Source organism: Geotrypetes seraphini, chromosome 2 (genome assembly GCF_902459505.1).
Source record: "Geotrypetes seraphini chromosome 2, aGeoSer1.1, whole genome shotgun sequence".
NCBI classification, from domain to species: domain Eukaryota; kingdom Metazoa; phylum Chordata; class Amphibia; order Gymnophiona; family Dermophiidae; genus Geotrypetes; species Geotrypetes seraphini.
In genome coordinates this window covers 291,445,074-291,465,685 of record NC_047085.1, presented here as the reverse complement: position 1 = coordinate 291,465,685, position 20,612 = coordinate 291,445,074, and the positions used below count along the sequence as shown (strand labels likewise).

General features: G+C 43.6%; 1 protein-coding gene across 3 annotated transcripts in view; it reads right to left on the bottom strand.

The window, feature by feature from the left end:
• The window catches only part of ANKRD33B (ankyrin repeat domain 33B), a 151,942-nt gene extending 150,327 nt beyond the window's left edge, over positions 1-1,615 (bottom strand). The window contains exon 1 of one of the 3 annotated variants that reach the window (XM_033929827.1): positions 459-1,615. In XM_033929827.1, the coding sequence (XP_033785718.1) occupies positions 459-875 (417 nt within the window). In that variant the 5' untranslated portion in view covers positions 876-1,615. The remainder of the gene's footprint in view (positions 1-458) is intronic. The other 2 variants (XM_033929830.1, XM_033929829.1) reach the window with 2 other exon arrangements.
• Between the last annotated feature and the right edge of the window lie 18,997 nt (positions 1,616-20,612).

Here is a 20,612-nt window from a genome sequence, read left to right as displayed (position 1 = left end):
CCCCTGTTGCGTAAGCAGGTGTTCATTCTATACCTGCAAAGCTATGGTTCCTACAAACAGAACAGCCAACAACTGTTGCTGCCGCCGAACGCTGATTATCAGGAGGAAAAAAGAGCAACAACACTGCTATCAAGGAGAACTGCCTCTAGGGCAGTGGTTTCAAACTCGCAGCCTGGGGACCACATGCGGCCCTGCCAGGTACTATTTTGAGGCCCTGGGTATGTTTATCATAATCAGAAAAGTAAAATAAAACAGTTTCTTGATTGTATGTCTCTAAAGCTATAAATGACAATATTATTATTAAGACTTAGCCAAAAGGAAAGATTTATAAACTATAAAGTTTTACCTCATGCAAAATTGTCATTTCTTTAATAAGATATTAGCTATTTTTTTCTGAAGCCTTCCAAGTACCTACAAATCCAATGTGGCCACTGCTCTAAGGGGAAAGCCCCACTCACCCTCTTGTTTCTGTCCGTCTCGCACGCCTCCTGGGCTCCGACCCCCTGATGGAGCAACGCGCGAAGCACCACCGCGTTGTTGCTGCAGCAGGCTCGGAAAAAAGAGAGCGGCTCTGGGCTGCTCCGCCCTCCGCTGCTTTCCCCCTCTTCTTTCTTCCTATTCCAGTCACCGGGGTCCTCCGCAACGCCCCAAGTTTCCACCTCCGGGGTGTAGAAGGAATCGTCCGAGGCGATACTAACGCTGTCGGGCAAGTCCGAGAAATCCTCCAACTCCTCGTAGTCCTCCTCCGCCTGGGGCACAACTGCCAGAAGCTGAGGTAGCGGATCCCCGGAGCCTCGCCAGAGCAAACTTTCTGCTCCTTCCGCTTGCTGCTGCTGCAGCCGGCTTTCTCCCTTGCCTGCCCGGGGCAGGGCCATGAGCCGAGTTTAGCCCGAGGCTTGCCTCTCTCCCCCAGCCCTAGTCCAGACTTTACACATACGTCTCGCCTCTCCTGAGAACAGCTGAAACAAGCGGCCTTTACTTTTGGCTGCTCTTAAACGTTAACAGCGCGGTATTAAATTTTAGCATCTGACTTGAAAGGGGATTTTTCTGCTGCCTTGAGTCACTTCTAGAAAGAAAAAAAAAAGAGTAATACTCCTGTTCATTTCGATTCAGCAGAACCTACTAGTTCTCAATTGATTGGCAGATTTGCCTCAGGAGTCATAGATTTTACTTTCATTAGAGCAGTTGCCGTCCGACCCTTGGGGAGTCTTTAGAAAAACGCTGGAAACAAACAAGCACAAAAGCATCGCTTTTGGTTTTCAGGGCGGGAAACGGTGTCTGACCGAATCTGAAAGTGAGCTGCAGTCTTCGATAACCTAGAAGCAAGGGATGGGGGCTTCCCGGGAGTTTTCCAAAGCACATTTTACTCTGAGCTTCAACTGAAAGGAAAACTTTCCATAAAGATTTATATCAACAAAGCAAATAAAGGCAGATGAATCCTGTTGAAGCGCCCAAGATAGAACACGGTGAAATGTGCAACAATTCCACCGAACCCGGAGAAACTCCTTCAGCGAATTGTTTTTCTTTACAATATTCTAACAGGAAAAAAGTAGAAACAATTTCTTGCAGAATAGGCAATGGGTCCCTGTTATTTTCAAACACATAAAAAAGGCAACAAAAAGCAATAAAGCTTGGCTAAGGCAGAGAAAGAAAATCTGATAACAAAACCAAAGAAAGAAACTAAATGCAAGGCAGCTTATACGAAGAAAAAGACATTTGGAAAACTGGCCTTTAATCCCATCAGCGCCTAGCTAAGAAGATTGAGGCTCTGGCTTAGCATGTTGACATCAGAGACATTTTAAAAGAGATTTAAAGAGGGTGATGCAGCTGTCATTTCAAGCAGACCAAAAAAAAAATTAACATTTACATCTGCTAGGTAAAGACTGGATTTGAAAACACCTGTGATTCAACAATCTATTCTAGTAATTATTTTCTGTAATTGGAAAAATAGTATGTGCAGCATTGATCTGTGTACTTGGGGTGGCTTGGAGAGCTTCAAGGTACTATATGCAAACTGAGAGTGTCAATCAACATAACCTACCTTTGCAATCCTGAATGCACACATCATAGAATGATGCAATCCTGAATGAGCATTATAGTTTCCAAAAAAACCCAAACCACTAACCCACCTCTCCAGCCTAAAACCACACAAACCTAGAATCATTATATCTCCCACCCTCCTCCTTCAAGGAGATAAAATGGTCAAAGGAGCCACTTTCATAGTCTGGGGGTGTGCCAGCCCCGCTAATATATTGGAAAGGCACTTAGCAGTATTACAGTATCAGTCCTTCAAATCAGAAGATTTCAAATATGTGAAATACATATTTTAGAAATTAATATTGCCTCTGTTCTAGAATAATTACAGTGCTTTCCATATATATTATACACTGGTATTTGATAATTTTGCTTGTCTGCACACAGTCCAAAAGGCATCATTTTGTTCATTTTTTATTTGGTCTAGGGGAGGTTCTAAGAGACTGAAGAAGAGCAGATTCATATTTTGAAAGGTGACATCGAGCCTCAATAAATATAATTCAGCTAACCTAGGCTGACTAGGCAAAGGCCTCTGGGAAGTATTGCAAATAGCTTTGACCCATAGTGATATCAGCGTACAGCTTTAAAAAAAAATCCAAGCAGGACCAGACAGGAAGATCATACCTACTTGGAAATTAGGAAACTATTCAGGATAGTTATTAGGTAAGAGGCCTTCATTGAAAAGAACATTGTAATTCCCAGGTATAAAAGTAACTGTGATTTTATTTTTCTTTCATCCCAGATTTACATCCTAGAAACAGTGGGTTTTGTAATACAATAATACTCAAACAGATGTGGCTTGGAAGAAGGTATTTTATTTAGAAATAAGACTTACTTGTAGTAGTTGTTCTCCGAGGACTTCAGGCACATATTCTCAAATGTGGGTGATTTCATTCACAGTACCTATACCGCACGTATGCTGGTGCCTTCTTGTCTGACATTGGCTTGTGGGACCATCAGTTTAGTAACCAATCTAAGAATCCAACTAAGGGAAGTAGATAAGTTGTGGGACTACCTCAGAGAACACTTGCTAAAAGTAAGTATCTTTGCTTTCTCTGAGGACAAGCAAGCATAGTACTTTTCTCATGTGGGACTTCTAAGCTGCCAGGATCATGTCTCTGGAAGAGGTTAAATACAGGAACTTGGCAAAATCAAATAAGATTGGAAAGAAATTTGGCTTTAAGAAGATAATAGATTCTGCAGAACTGCTTGTCCAAACCGACTGTCTCTCTTGCAATTATGCTCTAAACATTAGTGAGAGATAAATGTATGGATTGAGAATCAAGTAGCAGCTTTGCAGATATCTTTAATCGATGCAGAGTGAAAATGAGCTACCAAGGCAGCCATAGCTTGTACATTGTAAGCTGTTAAACAAACTTGCAGTGTCAATCCAGCTTGAGTATGCAAAGGAGATATAGGCTCAGATGCACTAAACTCTCTGTCTAATGATCATCACTAAACCAGTGTGAACTGGTTTAGTGATGACCTAATTTTCCAACCTGATGTACACAGTGGCTCACTGCATGGTTTTCCGTGCGTTTGTATATTCTGACTCTCCCATGCAAATGACCTCTTTAGTATTAAATTGAGCCCTGTAATCAATGCCCATGGGATTATTAATTATAATATTGTGGGTTTTCTCATTTAATAATTTCAGGCTCTTCGCTCCTAGTTAAATGTGCTCGCCCTCCATCCTGTCCTTCCTGCCGCCCATGAGCAAGCCCTACCTTCATCCAGAGGAGCATCAATCTGGCAGCACTCTAACAGGCGATACTGATGGGCTTGCTCGCAGTCGGCGGGAAGGATGGAGGGTAAGCAGGAGTTCGGCTGTGCGGTGGGAGCGGTGGCAGGTTGAAGAGTTGCTGGTGAATCCCGGAACTAGGGCTTATTTTTAGGGTAGGGCTTATATTAAGACTTACCCCCCAAATGATGCTAGGACTTATTTTGGGGGTAGGTCTTATTTTCAGGGAAACACGGTACTACTACTTCATTGCATGTTGTCTACTCCAAGCATTTTTAGAAAAATAAAACAAGCAATTCACATATACCCATTCTACTCCACTCAGTATTTTATAGACCTCTATCACATCTCTCCTGAACTGTCTGTTCTCCAGATTGAAGAGCCTTAGTCGCTTTAGCCTTTCCTCATAGGGAAGTTATCCCTCTGTTTTATCATTTTGTCACCCTTCTTTGTATCTTTTCTAATTCCACTATATCTCTTTTGAGATGTGGCAACCAGAATTGCACACAGTATTTGAGATGTGACCATACCATGGAGCGATACAAGGGCATTATAAAATTCTCATCTTTATTTTCCATTCCATCATTTGCAGATCGTGCAAAATACATCTGTTAAAATTATATTCCAAAAGATACTAGAGAAGAACAGTATAGTCAATAGGTTCTTTTAGTAGGAACTCTGCAAAAGCACTCAAATTTAATGACGTTACCAAAGAAAAAATGATCCATTGCTGTGGTGGGAACAAATGACAATCCTTTATTAAGGACTTCAACTTGACTGTTTTTCTTTACATCGGGACATAGCATGTCTAGACAGGAATTTACAGATTAAACTATTTTTTTCTTTAAAGAATCCTTGTACTGATGCCTCCTTATTCCATGCTAAATCTCACTGGGTGACACCTGGTCCTTTGGACCTGAAAATTAAAGTCTTTCGCGATATGGTATTAAATGATATTGATCAACTGGCTACCACCAAATGTCAGAAATATACCAATGTCAGGGGCTCATTATGAAGCCCTGGATGACTTACGAAAAGACTCCAATTTAGTCATCAACTGGCGGACAAGGGAGGGGCGGTGGCCATTCAATCAAGAGGCCAATATTTTTCTCAAGTTCAAACTCATATTTCCAACAATGAGTGGTATACTAAGCTTGACGGTGACCCCACCCCTTCCCTTCAGTCCACCATTCTTCAAGTGGTACAAACTGCTCTTCAGAACAATTCCATCACTAAAGGGGAGGCTAAGTTTTTTACTCAAGTCCCCAGTCATACCCCCACTTTTTACATGGTCCCCAAAATACATAAAACTCTGGTCAATCCCCCTGGGAGATCCATTGTGTCCCTAAGGGGCAACATTCTTGAACCTTTATCTAAAATGTTGGACTAGTTTTTGAAACCAGAAGTATGTAAAGCTAGATCTTTTGTTTGAGACACCACACATTTTTAAATCGTATAAAAAGTGTGAGGGTTCAACAGGCTGATTTGCTTATAACCATGGACTTTGGAGGCACTATACAGTATGGGACATTGTCTAGTAATGAGGAGGTTAATTGTATCCCTAAAGATTTCCTTATGTCCTTGGCTAATTTTGTCTTGCAAAATAATTTCTTTGAAGTTTAGGGAGAGTTTTTTCTTCAAACCCATGGCATCGCCATGGCCCCCAGCGTGGCCAACCCGTACGTAACAACATTTGAAATTCATCACTTGTATGACTCTGATGGCTTCTTCTATTATCTTATGGCTGAGGTATATAGATGATGCATCCTTAATTTGGTCTAATACCAGAAATAAATTTCAGGAATTTCGTGTATGGCTGAATTCCCTGGATGTCCATCTTAAATTCTCTGCTGTGGTTAGTGACATGTCTCTAACTTATTTGGACACCAAAGCTACCAAGGATACAATTGTACTTTCTACAACTGTCCATAGAAAACAGACTGATCGCCATACATATGTATTTGCATTTTTCCAGCGAGACTTAAGCAGGCTTTCCTTGTTGGTCAGTTCCTGAAGAGTTTAAAATTCAAATGAATAAATGTCTGAGATTCAGAGCCAGGGGGAATCCTGAATGGACCATCAAAAAAGCTTATCACAGGGCATGCTATGCTAACTCTGAGCTACTACTTAAGCATCAACCAAGGAATGAGATGGATCGTCAAGTATGTATGCTTTCCTATTCTAATCAGGCTTAAGCTGTGGTGGAAATTGTGAAGAAATATTGGTCCATTTTGACCACCTATGAATCTTTCAAAGAAAGTCCCTGTATTGCATTCATGCATCCTAAAAATCTGGGGAATTTATTGACAGGGGTTTATCCTACTGATCTACCTAATTCTGAACTCACATTGTGGGGGGGAGGCCCACAATCAATGTGGCTCATGCAATATGTATGTTAATTCTCTCAGGGTGACCTATTGGTGCCATCCTTGGACCCAACAGAGATATAATCTGAAACAGTGTACCAACTGCTTATCCCATTGGGTAGTTTATGTTATAATCTGCCCCTGTAACCTGCTATATGTGGGATGCACCAGCAGAAAAGTAAAAATGAGGCTGTCTGAGCACAAGAATACATACAGCTACTGCCTCTGCACCAATGGTGTATCACTGTTTGGAAAAACAACATGACTTTTATGAACTTTCATGGTTTGTAATTGAACAGCTCCCGCTGGATTATAGAGGGGCTTGCAGCTCTTGGGTTTCTCCACCCTTTCCAGCTTTCACTGCGCTTGATTGCCGCTCCTGTGGCGTCTTTTGACTTTTGATTTCGGGCCAGCATCGGGTCCCTGAGGAAGAGACACTTTGGGTCCCAGAAACTGAGCTTGGTTGGACCTTACAATGGGGATGTTATGACACACAATGCCTCAATATAAACAAATCTACCTGGATGAAGATATATGAAGCTAAGTGCTGAGTTGCGTTTGCTTTGGATATGACTGGGAGATTCTCTTAGCAGGTGTCTCTGCTTTATTTAATGCACTATAGTTTTTCAAACAAATAACTAAATATCACTTATTGATTGACACTTCACTATTATTTTGATGCACACATAGTGTGCCCAGTGATGGTGTGCAGGTGTAGTGAGTTAATTGGTCTCACTCACCAGTCTAGTTAAGCGCTGGGGAATTTTCTCCGTATCGCTAACTCCTCACACTGAGAGCACACCACCCACATTATAAATTTATCTGTACTCTTTTACTTTGGTGACATCATTAAATTTGAGTGCTTTTGCAGAGTTCCTACTAAAAGAACCTATTGACTATACTGCCCTTCTCTAGTGTCTTTTGAAGTATCTTTAGCAGCTTATTTTTGGAGATTTTTTTTTTTTTTAGTTGAAAATTATATTCCATGCAAAAAAATTTGACTGTTTCACCACTACTAATCAAAGCACACTGGCTGCCTGTCATAGATTTACAAAATCCTTTTACTAACATTTAAAACCAGATTCAGTAATCAACCAGAATTCCTCAATAGACTTCTTATTCCTTACACCACTCTTAAAACCCTTCGTTGCATTACACATCTTCTTAATATTCCATCTCTAAAACATATTAACACCATGCGATCGAACATCTTTTCAGTTACTGCCCCCACCCTCTGGAACTCCATACCAACTACCTAAGAGAAGAATCAAACTTAAATTACTTCAAATCCAAATTTAAAACCTTTTTGTTTAGAGATGCCTTCAAATTGCAACTGTCCTCATAAGGACTTGACATTTCTCACTCAAGATCATTCCCGCACCTTTTGTTTGCCCCTTCCATGTTCCTTTTAATTTTGTAGTTCTATCACCCTTTCCTCTTGTTTCAAGTTCATCTGTTAATCTGTTTGTCAAACCAACTTTTCCCCAGTGATGTTTATATTTTCTAGTTGTTTTATCTATTACCTTTTATTGATGTATACTGCCTAGAAGCCCGATTAGGTGATATAATAAATTTTTAAATAAACTTGAAACTAACATTTTACAGGTTTCCCTCCATAGAGGTTTCCCCCGTATTCGCAACTTTAGTTATTCGCAAGTGTTCCATCCTTCGAAACAGATGCAATTCCCCTGTTCCCTGAATTGGTTTTAGTTCTTCTTCACCTGCTCTCTCTGAACTGCTGCTGACATCACTGTGGGGGCTTGCTTTCAAATCCAGTGCCCAGACAGCGAGACTGCTGCTGACATCACTGCAGGGGCTGGCTCTGCAAATATGAGGGAAGAAAGTTATTTGTGAAATTATGGTATTCACGAGAGGACTGCTGTGACTTTGAAGGGAGACCTGTATTTGCTTTCTTAGCTGCCACTGCACACTAAGCTGAGAGTTTCAATGTAACCTGGGCAGTAACTCCTAACATGGCACCTCTGGAACTCTTTTTTTTTTTTTTTAATTGGTGTTACATTGGCCTATGCTGTTATTTAAAGATTAATTAGTAATTGCGCTGCAAGTTCATTTTTAAATTCTATCATTACTCTGGGGTGTATACCATTTGGTCCAGGTGACTTGCAGAATATGGCAACTAGAAACAACCTCTCATATTAAAAAAAATCAAAGCTGAAACTGAGTTTGTTCTTAAGTACAGTATCAAAGGTACAAGAGGTGTGAGAGCTAGAAAACATGAAAGTAGTGAGAATGATTTAGATAGGTTAGGGAACTACTACTTTAAAAAGCAGGATCTCAAATAACCCTTATTAAGTTGATCACCAGCTAAAAGTCTTGAAGCAAACACCAAAGTGCCATTGGGCGTCTTGTGACTGATGTATTCATTACATTAGAATAATGGGGTGGAGGACGGGTAGAAAATGTCTTGGGAATTCAAGAGGTATGTGAATGATGCAGTTAAGTGAATGTTAGGACTGAAAGGACAAGATGTAAACAGCTACCTTTTTGAAAGCTAGGTAAAACTCAAATAGCAAACTCAGAAAGAAAATATGCCACAAGGCTGACGGTCCTTTTGCTTCCATAATACTCAAAGAAAACAGAATATGCAGAAAATATATTCTTAAACATAAAAGGCAGTTGGGGTTTTCATGTTTGTGTATGCATGTGAAATGTACATACAGTAGCAGACAGCACAGCACTATGGGATCATTTTACTAAGGTGTGCTAACGGTTTTAGCGCACGCTAGCTGAAAAATTACCGCCTGCTTAAAAGGAGGCGGTAGCAGCTAGCGCACATTAAGGCTCTAACACACCTATGTAACACACCTATGTGCAGTTGGCATATTGAGTACAGTGAAGAGGCATAATCTTTCCCAAAGCTGTGAGGTCAGCAGCATGGTTGCAGGAGCTAATGGTAAACAGTAGTTTGAGCTGAATAGAGATCTGGCCCCACCATGGGATGGGGGTACAAAGGTGACAGTATGCCTGCGAGAAAACATAGCCCATTTGCCAAATCGACAAGCCTCTACAGCAGGGGTGCCCACACTCTTTGGGCTTGCGAGCTACTTTTAAAATGACCAAGTCAAAATGATCTACCAACAATAAAATTAAAAAAAAACACAAAGCACACTGTACGCATAGAAAATGTTAATCATCATTCCTATTCCAGGGTTTTTCAAAGAGGTCAAAGCAGATGACTCTATGCACTGTCACCTCACTAACAACCATACAAATACCCCCCTCCCTTTTTACTAAACCACGATAGCAGTTTTTAGCGCAGGGAGCTGCGCTGAATGCCCAGCGCTGCTCTCGACACTCATAGGCTCTCTGCACTAAAAACCTCTATTGCGGTTTAGTAAAAGGGGACCACAGTGTAAAATATAGACAGCAGATATAAATTCAGATACATTTTGATCACTAAATTTAAAATAAAATCATTTTTTCTACCTTGGCTGGTGATTTCATGAGTCTCTGGTTGCACTTTCTTCTTCTGACTGTGCATCCAATCTTTCTTCCTTTCTTTTAGCCTGTATGCTTCCTCTCCTCCTGACCTCATTCTCCCCCCCCCCCAACGTTTTCTTCCTCTCTCCCTGCCCTCTCTTTCTCTCTTCATGCCCCCTTTCTTTTTTCCTGTTTCTCTTCTTTCCTTCTGTCTCCCTGCCTGCCCTCCCTCAAGCCACTGCCACTGCCATCGGATAACAGGCCCCCAAAGCCGCCCGCCGCCCGCCGCTGGCCAAGCTCTCCCTGCTTCGGGCCCACCAGCATTCCTCTTCCCGACGTCAAATCTGCCGTCGGAGAGGAAGTTCCGTTGGCCAGAACTTCCTCTCCGACGGCAGAATTGATGTCGGGGAGAGAAAGGCTGATCGGCCCAAGATCGACCTATTGGGAAAAATGCTGCCGGGTCCTGCCTTTGAGGAAACAGAAAGTAGGCAGGACCTGGCAGCAAGAAGAGCAAATCGCAAGCTTCACTGACCTGTTTCCCGCTTTAGCCCGCGAACAGGGCTGTAACATGTGCGTGCCGGCTTCCCTTCTCTCCCCCCCCCCCCCCCCCAACATAACTTCCGGTTTCAGAGGGAAGAGAAGGGAAGCTGGTACAAGCACACGTTAGCCCCCGGAGCATAAGTTCTCCAAGCCGGTTTTTTTTAAAATGTTGAGCAGCGGCAGCAGCAGAATTCAGGAGCGGGCCAGTCAGGAGGGGAAAAAAAAAAGGGAAACCCGCTCTGCGATTGATTGGGGTCGCCTGAGCGAGCGACCTGTCGATTGCGATCGACATATTGGGCACCCCTGCTCTACAGTGCAGTTGCCAGGAGATAAGGCTTTGCCAGCCTGGAAGCACAGTTATAGACAAGGATCACCATGTGCTACTGGCATCATGGTTATTGCAGGTTTGTAGGTCTCGCTACTTTTTGTCAGGTAGAAACCAATATTTCAGCCATCACGCTGTGGCTTTCTTAAGAGTGTGCTGTAAGGTCTGCAGTCTGTCTTTCTAAATAGTGGGTCCACTGATCTGATTGGGAACAGGGCAGTCCGTTGGTCACCAATTTGAATTTTGGTGGGAAAGTCACTTGGTCCCACCAAAATTCAAATTGGTGACCAACTGATTTTCCCACCAAAATTTAGATTAGTGACTAACAGACTGCCCTGTTCCCAATCAGGTCAGTGGGCCCAATCAGAGCTATTTACAAACACAAACCGCAGATCTCACAACATACCCTGAATAAAGCCACAGCATGATGGCTGAAATGTCAGTTTCTACCTGACAAGACACAGTGAGCCCCGGAAACCTGTAACAAGCAAGAATCACCATGGTTTGCCATCTAGCAGGAAAGAAAAGTAGTTGAAAATATGACAAGGCCAAGGGACAAACAAGGGAGACAGCAGTGAAGGAGAACGGAATATTTCTATGAGCACTGTCCTCTCCTCCCCCCCCAATACACACCATATATAAGCCACCCACTGATACTACAAACTTCCTATGAAATCCTTAGTGGGAACACATTACTAGCTGTGAACTTCATGAAACCTTGAAGGTAATTGTAGGGGAGTGTTGAGTGACCAACTTTGTTTTCAGCCAACCATTTATGGTTTCCTGTCATTCAATAAAGCAAAGTTACTTACCTGTGTAGGGAAATGTAATGTAAATATAATAGCTTAACTACTTTAATTTTTCCTATGATACATCTCTGTAATATTAACTGTTTCATCACAAAGAAGAAGCAGTTATACACAGGCCAGAAATTATCTAGCCCTTGAGCTAACCTCAGGGGAATGGAAGAGATGCAGAAAAGTGCTAACACAAATAGTAATTTCTTTCTCTTCTGTTCTGGTTAATAATAATTTTCTCTCTTCTATGATTCTCTGTCTCTCACAACCTTAGACTGCAATAAATAACTACCTATGCTCCTTTTCTGCATTCTTTTACTGTGAGCTGTTTCTCTAACAGATAAGACACATCATGTGGTTGTGTCATAGAACGAGTGAAAGATCCTTTTAAGGACAAATTAAAGTAGATTTTATGCTTACTTAAGCCAAGTACTTATGGCTGATGTACCTGCTTCCCCCTCCTTTTGTTTTTTTTTTCCTTCCCATTCTTTACTATCTAAATATTGTAATTCTTCCCAGCTTCCTTTTGTACCAGTAAGACATTGTGTGAGGAAGAAGGATTCCACTTCGTGCACAACTGGACAACGTTCTGGGGGAAGAGCAAGCTCTACAGGAAGGATGGACTCCACCTCAGCAGAGACGGAACGAGGCTACTTGCAAGCAACATCAAGAGAGAAATTGAGAAGTTTTTAAACTAGGAAGAAGGGGAAATCCGACAGTCGACAGAGAGAGAGAGAGTCGATGGTTCAGGAACCGGTATACCCAGAGGATACTGTGCAAGAAGATAGAGGGAAAGATTCACCGGATTACAGGCAAGAGAGATCGAAAAGGACACAAGAGGGAAGGAAATGCAAGAAAGGAAAAAGCTGCAAACTCAAGTGTATGTACACAAACGCAAGGAGCCTTACAAATAAGATGGGTGAATTAGAAGCCATGGCACAAAAAGATAACGTTGACATCATAGGCATCACGGAAACATGGTGGACTGAGGAAAACGTCTGGGACACTTTGCTACCAGGATACAAACTATACCGCAGAGACAGAGTGGCTCAAAAAGGTGGGGGCATTGCCTTATACGTCAAAGAGAAAATTGAATCTGCTGGAGAGAACACACCACAACTGACGGATAAGTTAGAGTCTCTATGGGTCAACATTTCAGGATCAAATGGCCTGGAAACGAAGATCAGCATCTACTACCGACCCCCAGGGCAGTACAAGAAATTGATGGAGAAATGACAGACGAGATAAAACGCAACTGTAAGGGAGGCAACACAGTTATCATGGGTGACTTCAACTATCCGGGAATAGACTGGAACCTAGGCACCTCCGGCTGCATTAGAGAGACCAAGTTCTTGGATGCTGTAGGCGATTGCTTCCTGGAACAACTTGTCAAGGAAAATACTAGAGGAAATGCAATTCTGGACTTAATTCTAAATGTCCTGCGAGGACCAGCACAAGATGTAGAAGTAGAAGGGACGCTGGGAAGCAGCGATCACAATATGATCCGTTTTGATCTGGATGCAGGGGAGAAACATCAGTCCAAAATGACAGCCACGGCACTGAACTTCCGAAAAAGGAATTACGAAGGGATGAGACTCATGGTAGGGAAGAAGATTAAGAAGAGGATAAGCACTGTAAAAATGCTAGAGCAAGCTTGGTCCCTTTTTAAGGACATAGTCACCGAGGCGCAAAATCTATATATACCGCGTATCAACAAGGGATCCAAGAGGAAAAACAACAAAAAACACGCGTGGCTCACTGTAGAGGTGAAAGAAGCAATCAGAGACAAGAAAACTTCATTTAAGGAATGGAAAAGTCAAAAATGGATGAAAACTGGAACAAGCACAAACAACATCAACGCAGGTGCCATAAGGTGGTATAAGGGGCCAAAAGAGACTACGAGGAAAAAATAGCCAAGGAGGTGAAGAACTTCAAGCCGTTCTTTCGATATATTAAGGGGAAATGATCCGCAAAGGAAGTGTTGGGACCATTGGATGACCGTGGAATAAAGGGAGCGCTAAAGAAGGACAAAGCAATCGCTGACAAACTACACATTTTTTGCATCTGTATTTACCGAAGAAGATGTACACAGCATACCGGAACCCATCAGGCTATATGCTGGAAACGAAGACGGAAAGCTGACAGGATTGACGGTCAGTCTAGAGGAGGTATGTAGGCAGATTGATAGGCTTAAGAGCGATAAATCCCCAGGGCTGGATGGCATCCATTTGAGGGTCATCAAGGAACTGAAAGGGACCATAGCTGAACTGCTTCAACTAATAGCCAATCTGTCGATCAAATCGGGAAAGATTCCGTAGGACTGGAAGGTGGCGAATGTTACACCGATATTCAAGAAAGGGTCGAGGGGAGATCCAGGGATCTACAGACCGGTGAGTCTGACCTCGGTACCAGGAAAGATGGTAGCGTCACTGATAAACGATCGCATCATTGATCACGGGCTGATGAGGACCAGTCAGCATGGTTTTAGCAAAAGCAGATCATGTTTGATGAACTTGCTGCACTTCTTTGAGGGAGTAAACAGACAAATAGACAAGGGCGATCCGGTCGACATTGTATATCTGGATTTTCAGAAGGCATTCGACAAGGTTCCGCATGAACGACTACTTCGGAAAATTGCAAGCCATGGAATTGAGGGTGAAATACTCACATGGATTAAAAACTGGCTGGAGCATAGGAAACAGAGAGTGGGGGTAAATGGACAATACTCAGACTGGAAGAGCGTCACCAGTGGTGTGCCGCAGGGCTCGGTGCTTGGATCCGTGCTCTTTAACAGCTTTATAAATGATCTGGACATAGGTACGATGAGCGAGGTGATTAAATTTGTGGATGATACGAAGTTATTCAGAGTAGTAAAGATGCAGGGGGATTGCGAAGATCTGCAACGTGACATAATCAAGCTCGAGGAATGGGCATCGACATGGCAGATGAGGTTCAACGTGGATAAGCGTAAAGTGATGCATGACGGTAACAAAAATCTCATGCATGAATACAGGATGTCTGGGGCGGTACTTGGAGAGACCTCCAAGGAAAGGGACTTGGGAGTTCTGATCGACAAGTCGATGAAGCCGTCCACACAATGTGCGGTGGCAACAAAAAGGGCAAACAGAATGCTAGGAATGATAAAGAAGGGGATCACGAACAGATCAGAGAAGGTTATCATGTCGATGTATTGGGCCATGGTACGCCCTCACCTGGAGTACTGCGTCCAGCACTGGTCGCCTTCATGAAGAAGGACACGGTACTACTCGAAAGGGTCCAGAGAAGAGCGACTAAGATGATTAAAGGGCTGGAAGAGCTGCCGTACAGCATAAGATTAGAGAAACTGGGCCTCTTCTCCCTCGACATGATCGAAACATTCAAGGTACTGAAGGGGATAGACTTAGTAGATAAGAACAGGTTGTTCACCTTCTCCCAGGTAGAGAGAACAAGAGGGCACTCTTTAAAGTTGAAAGGGGATAGATTCCGTACAAATGTAAGGAAGTTCTTCTTCACCCAGAGAGTGGTAGAAAGCTGGAACACTCTTCCAGAGGCTGTTATAGGGGAAAACACCCTCCAAGGATTCAAGACAAAGTTAGACAAGTTTCTGCTGAACAAGAACGTGTGCTGGTAGGGCTAGTCTGTTAGGGTGCTGGTCTTAGACCAGAGGGCCGCCACGTGAGCGGACTGCTGGGCATGATCGACCACTGGTCTGACTCAGCAGTGGCAATTCTTATGTTCTTAGTATTTCTGTTGCTGTATTGCTGTTTTTAATGTTTGCTTTTTTTAAAAAAAAATCATTTTTATTAACGAGTCAACAAGAGAAACAGACATGGTGCATAAGACAAGCAAGCACATAATAGCAAACTAAGGAAGATTACATCGATCATCACCAAGAAACTTAATACAGCAAGAGGCTACAAGACCATTCAAGAACAAAAATAGCCCCTCTCCCTTGATATTTGATAAGGTGGTATATCAAATTTTTAGTAAACCTGAAAGAGGCCCATGTCATTAGGAGACATTGGTAGCTATGAAGATGTGATCTTACTACCCATTCATAAATCAGTACCTTGCAAATAAAAAAGTCCTGTTAGTAACATGAGAACTGGCACAATCCAGGGTTTGTCTATGCCCATGCAAGAGTCAGAGCTAATGAATATGTATTTTCTATATGACTCAGAAACCGAACTCAAAAACCTATGAGGAGCATTCAATAATTTATCTACTTCAATAGGAAACAAAGAGTTTTTAAAAATCTTTTGTTTTATTTTTCAATATAGTCCCCTGATAGCTCCATATACCTCATCCATTTTTTTCTGCAATGATTTTAACGCTTTGAAAAGAATTCTGTTTGAATTTCAAACCAGGACGTCAAAGCTTCCATGATGTTTTCATCACTTGAAAAACGATGTCCACGGAGAGATTTCTTCAAAACTTGGAACAGGAAATAATCCGAGGGAGCCCGGAGAAGACTGTAAGGTTCAGATGCTGAAACCCATATTTTCGAATGGCAGCCTGTGATTATCATGACATATGCACCAGTGCATTGTCATGAAGTGCTATGATGGTCCCTTCAAACAATCTGCGCTTGTACTTGTACTAATAAGCACTAAGGTTGGTGATCTGAGCACTTTACATGCACTTATGGGTTTATATGACTTGTGGAGAAATTGTAGTAAGAGATCTTTGTATCATGTGACATGAGAGTCACAGAAATTTGTTTCTCAGTAGATAAACAGAAATCTCTAAACAGCAGCATATAGAGATTCAATTTTATTAATGTTTCCTTTGCATGTTTTTGACTTTCTAGCCTAAGTTAAATGTTTGACACAGCTTATGGAACTGTAGTACTTTTACAACAACAGCCTGAGAGATTACGTTTGAAGTGGGTGAATTTTTCATACAGTGAATAATGCCTCTTATGAATGAGAAATGACAGCTGGACTGTATTTCTTTAGAGTGCAGATATGACATGAAACTATTTACCTGATGTAGTTATTAGAACTTTGCTCAATGGGTTTTAAAAAAAGTATATTTCAATCTTGTCTTTCCCTTGTTTAGTTTTAAGTCCTCAATTCTGATATTCTAGATATGCACTAGTAGAGTTTTGTTATGACCATCTCCAAATGATCAGTTCCAAGAATAATGTCAGATATGTGAATGCATGGTTGAGGAGATGGTGCCAGGAGGAGGGCTTCCACTTTGTGAGGAACTGGACGTCCTTCTGGGGAAAGAGTAAGCTCTACCGGCGGGACGGCCTGCACCTGAGCACAGTGGGAACTAGACTACTGGCAGCCAATGTGAGGAAGGAGATCGACAGGGCTTTAAACTGAGGAGAGGGGGAAAGCCGACAGCCGATCTGATGTTGACGCTTCGGACAACAGTATCCAGAACAGATGCTGAACGGGCTGACTGCAAGGAGGAAGTAGAGAGACCGGTGGATCTTACGATCAGACAGCGAGGGAAACATCAGGTAAGGGGAGCTTGCTGGGAGGAGACTAAGGGGCATGGAGACACAAGGGGACTGGGTGGCACGAGGGCAAAAGCTGAGGGCAATATAGAGGTGCCACAAGGCGAGGGGGATCAAACAGAGGCTCAAGGGATGATAGCCCAGGAGGGGGCCGGTAGGGCTAGAAAACCCAGAGGAAAAGCGGGGAAGTGGGGTGGCGGGGATGTGGAGAAGAGGGTAAAGGCTGAGGGCAAAGCAGAAGCACAGGGAACGGAAAAAATGCCCGAAATCCAAGAGCAAGTGGCCCAGGTAAATGCAAAGGTGGAAGAAAAACGACGGAACCTGAGGTGCTTATACGCAAACGCAAGAAGCCTCATGGCCAAGATGGGTGAACTAGAAGTCGTGGCCAAGGGGGAGGACCTGGATATAATTGGAATTGTAGAAACCTGGTGGACTCTATCCACTCGGTCGGGATGGATATGGCAACAAAGGCAGAGGGGCTGGAATCACTATGGATCAAATTACCCGGAAACAAGGGTGCGGGCATAAAACTGGGGCTGTACTATCGACCACCTGGTGCGCCAGAAGGAGTCGGACACGACTTGGAAGCAGAATTGAGACAGGAATGCAGGACTGGAAGTGTAACAGTGATGGGGGATTTCAACTACCCGGGAATAGACTGGAGTACGGGTCACTCCAACTGCACTAGGGAGACAGGATTTGTAGAAACTGTGAAGGACTGCTTCATGGAGCAACTAGTCAAAGAACCGACGCGAGGGGGTACTACTCTTGACCTCATCCTAAACGGATTAGGGGGGCCTGCTAGAGGGATAGAAGTGGGAGGACCACTAGGCAACAGTGATCACAATACGATCAGATTCACATTAGAAAGAGAGACACCCATAGTAAGGAGGACCGCAACAACTGCGCTAAATTTCAAGAAAGGGAACTATGTTGCTATGAGGGAAATGGTGGGGAGGAAGCTCAGAAACATCTTTAGGATGGAGACTGTGGGAAGCACCTGGACCCTATTCAGGGACACCCTGCAGGAAGCACAGAGAATGTACGTCCCCAGTTTCAGGAAAGGCTGCAAGAACAAGCGATCAAAGGACCCGGTTTGGATGTCAACAGAAGTAAAGAGGGCGATAAAGGACAAAAAGGTATCCTTCCGGAGATGGAAAAAGGACCCAACGGAGGAAAATCACCAGACGCACAGGAAATGCCAAAAGGAATGCCACCGGGAGGTTAGAAAAGCAAAGGGGGAATATGAAGAGGAGCTGGCCAGAGAGGCGAAAAACTTCAAGGCATTCTTCAGTTACGTTAAGGGAAAGCGACCAGCGAGAGAGGAGGTGGGGCCGTTGGACGATGGGGATAGGAAGGGAGTGATTAAGGAGGATAAAGAGGTAGCTGAGAGGTTGAACACGTTCTTCTCGTCGGTTTTCACGAGCGAAGACACATCTAATATACCGGACTCAGAGGAGCTCATGAGTGGGGAACAGGCTGAAAAATTGGATCACATAGAGGTAAGTAAGGAGGATGTCCTCAAACAGATAGACAGGCTAAAATGCGGCAAATCACCGGGCCCGGACGGGATCCACCCAAGGGTTCTGAAGGAACTAAGACAAGAAATAGCGGGCACAATCCAGCATGTGTGCAACCTATCCTTGAAAACTGGTGAGGTACCAGAGGACTGGAAATTGGCGAATGTCACACCTATCTTCAAAAAGGGATCGAGGGGTGACCCCGGGAACTACAGGCCGGTGAGCCTGACTTCAATTATAGGGAAGATGGTGGAAGCTATGATCAAGGACGGCATTTGCGAGCACATCGAGAAGAATGACCTATTGAGAACAAGCCAACACGGATTCTGTAAGGGAAGGTCGTGCCTAACGAACCTTCTGTACTTCTTTGAGGGAATAAGCAGTCGGGTGGACAATGGGGAACCCACAGACATCATTTACCTCGATTTTCAAAAGGCTTTCGACAAGGTGCCTCATGAAAGGCTGCTTAAGAAGCTGTGGAACCACGGGGTGGGAGGGGATGTGCACAGATGGATCAAGCACTGGTTGTCGGGCAGACTGCAGAGGGTCGGAGTAAAGGGTCAATATTCTGACTGGCGGGGAGTCACAAGCGGTGTACCACAGGGGTCGGTGCTGGGGCCGTTACTCTTTAACATATTTATCAATGACCTGGAAAAGGAGGCAAAGTGCGAGGTTATAAAATTTGCAGACGATACCAAACTGTGCGGCAGAGTTAGGACCAGGGAGGAGTGTGAGGACCTACAAAGAGACCTGGACAAGCTAGAAGACTGGGCAAACAAATGGCAAATGCGCTTTAACGTGGACAAATGCAAGGTCATGCATATAGGGAAAAAGAACCCGTTGTTCAACTACAAATTGGGGGGTGGGTATTGTTGGGAGACAGCAGACTTGAGAGAGACTTGGGTGTGCTGGTGGATGCATCACTGAAGCCATCTGCACAGTGCGCAGCAGCCTCGAAAAAAGCCAACAGGATGCTTGGCATCATAAAGAAGGGCATAACAACCAGAACACGGGAAGTCATCATGCCATTGTATCGAGCGATGGTGCGTCCACATCTGGAATACTGCGTTCAGTATTGGTCGCCGCACCTCAAGAAGGACATGGCGGTACTTGAGAGAGTCCAAAGGAGAGCAACGAAACTGGTAAAGGGGCTGGAACACTGCCCATACGCCGAGAGATTAGATAGGCTGGGGCTCTTCTCTCTGGAAAAAAGGAGGCTCAGGGGAGATATGATAGAGACCTTCAAGATCATGAGGGGCATGGAGAGGGTGGATAGGGACAGATTCTTCAGACTGAAGGGGACAGCTAATACGAGGGGGCATTCGGAGAAACTGAAGGGAGATAGGTTCAAAACAAATGCAAGGAAGTTTTTTTTTTTCACCCAAAGGGTCGTGGACACTTGGAATTCGCTACCGGAGGAAGTGATCAGGCAGAGTATGGTACAGGGATTCAAACAGGGATTGGACGGATTCCTGAAGGATAAAGGGATCATGGGATACTGAGGGAGGAGCTGGGATGTAACACAAGTATAGAAAGCTAACCAGGTAATGAGTAAAGAAACCAAACCAGGTCATGCATGTGCAAGACCGGAGGGTTAGGACTTCGATAGGAAGACAGGACTTAAATGAGAAACCAAGGTGGCAAGGGAGCCCCTTCTGGTGATACAGACAGGTCGTGACCTGTTTGGGCCGCCGCAGGAGCGGACTGCTGGGCAGGATGGACCTGTGGTCTGACCCGGCGGAGGCACTGCTTATGTTCTTATGTTCTTATATCAGATCTTTCTTGATTCTGATTACTATGTTTGTGTCCTTTGCAATGATAACATACCTCAACTCCAAGAGGTGTGGGTGAGTTGATCACTGGAAATTGATTTGAATAGAAGTTGTCCTTGAACTCCACAGAGCTGAAATCTCTGACTCTATTCATATACTTCACCTTCTCTTAAGGAATAGGTAGGGACACTTGAATCCAAGCCACTTCCTAGACATAATCCAAGATGGGCCTCAACCTCTTCAAAAGGTCTTTACCAATCAAAAAATTATCTCCTGGATTTGTGGTGATGATCACAGGATGTTTCAGTCATTTTCCGTATCTGCAACACAAGCCAAACCTGTCCTACTATTTTAATGCTTTGATTACCATGTGCTACAAGTGACATATCACAAGGAACAACGTGTAATGTGGTCTAATTTCCAAGAAACAAATCCTGGGTAATCAGAGTCACCTCAGAAGCAGTGTCAAGCAAACCCTGACAGGCAGACACCTTTTGGAGAAATACTGGAAAGGTATACCTCTGAACCTTAGGCACAAGTTTACTCAAGAAGTACTAGTGTGTCCTTACATTGTCTCATGAAGATAGCTACTCTGAGTCCGAAGGC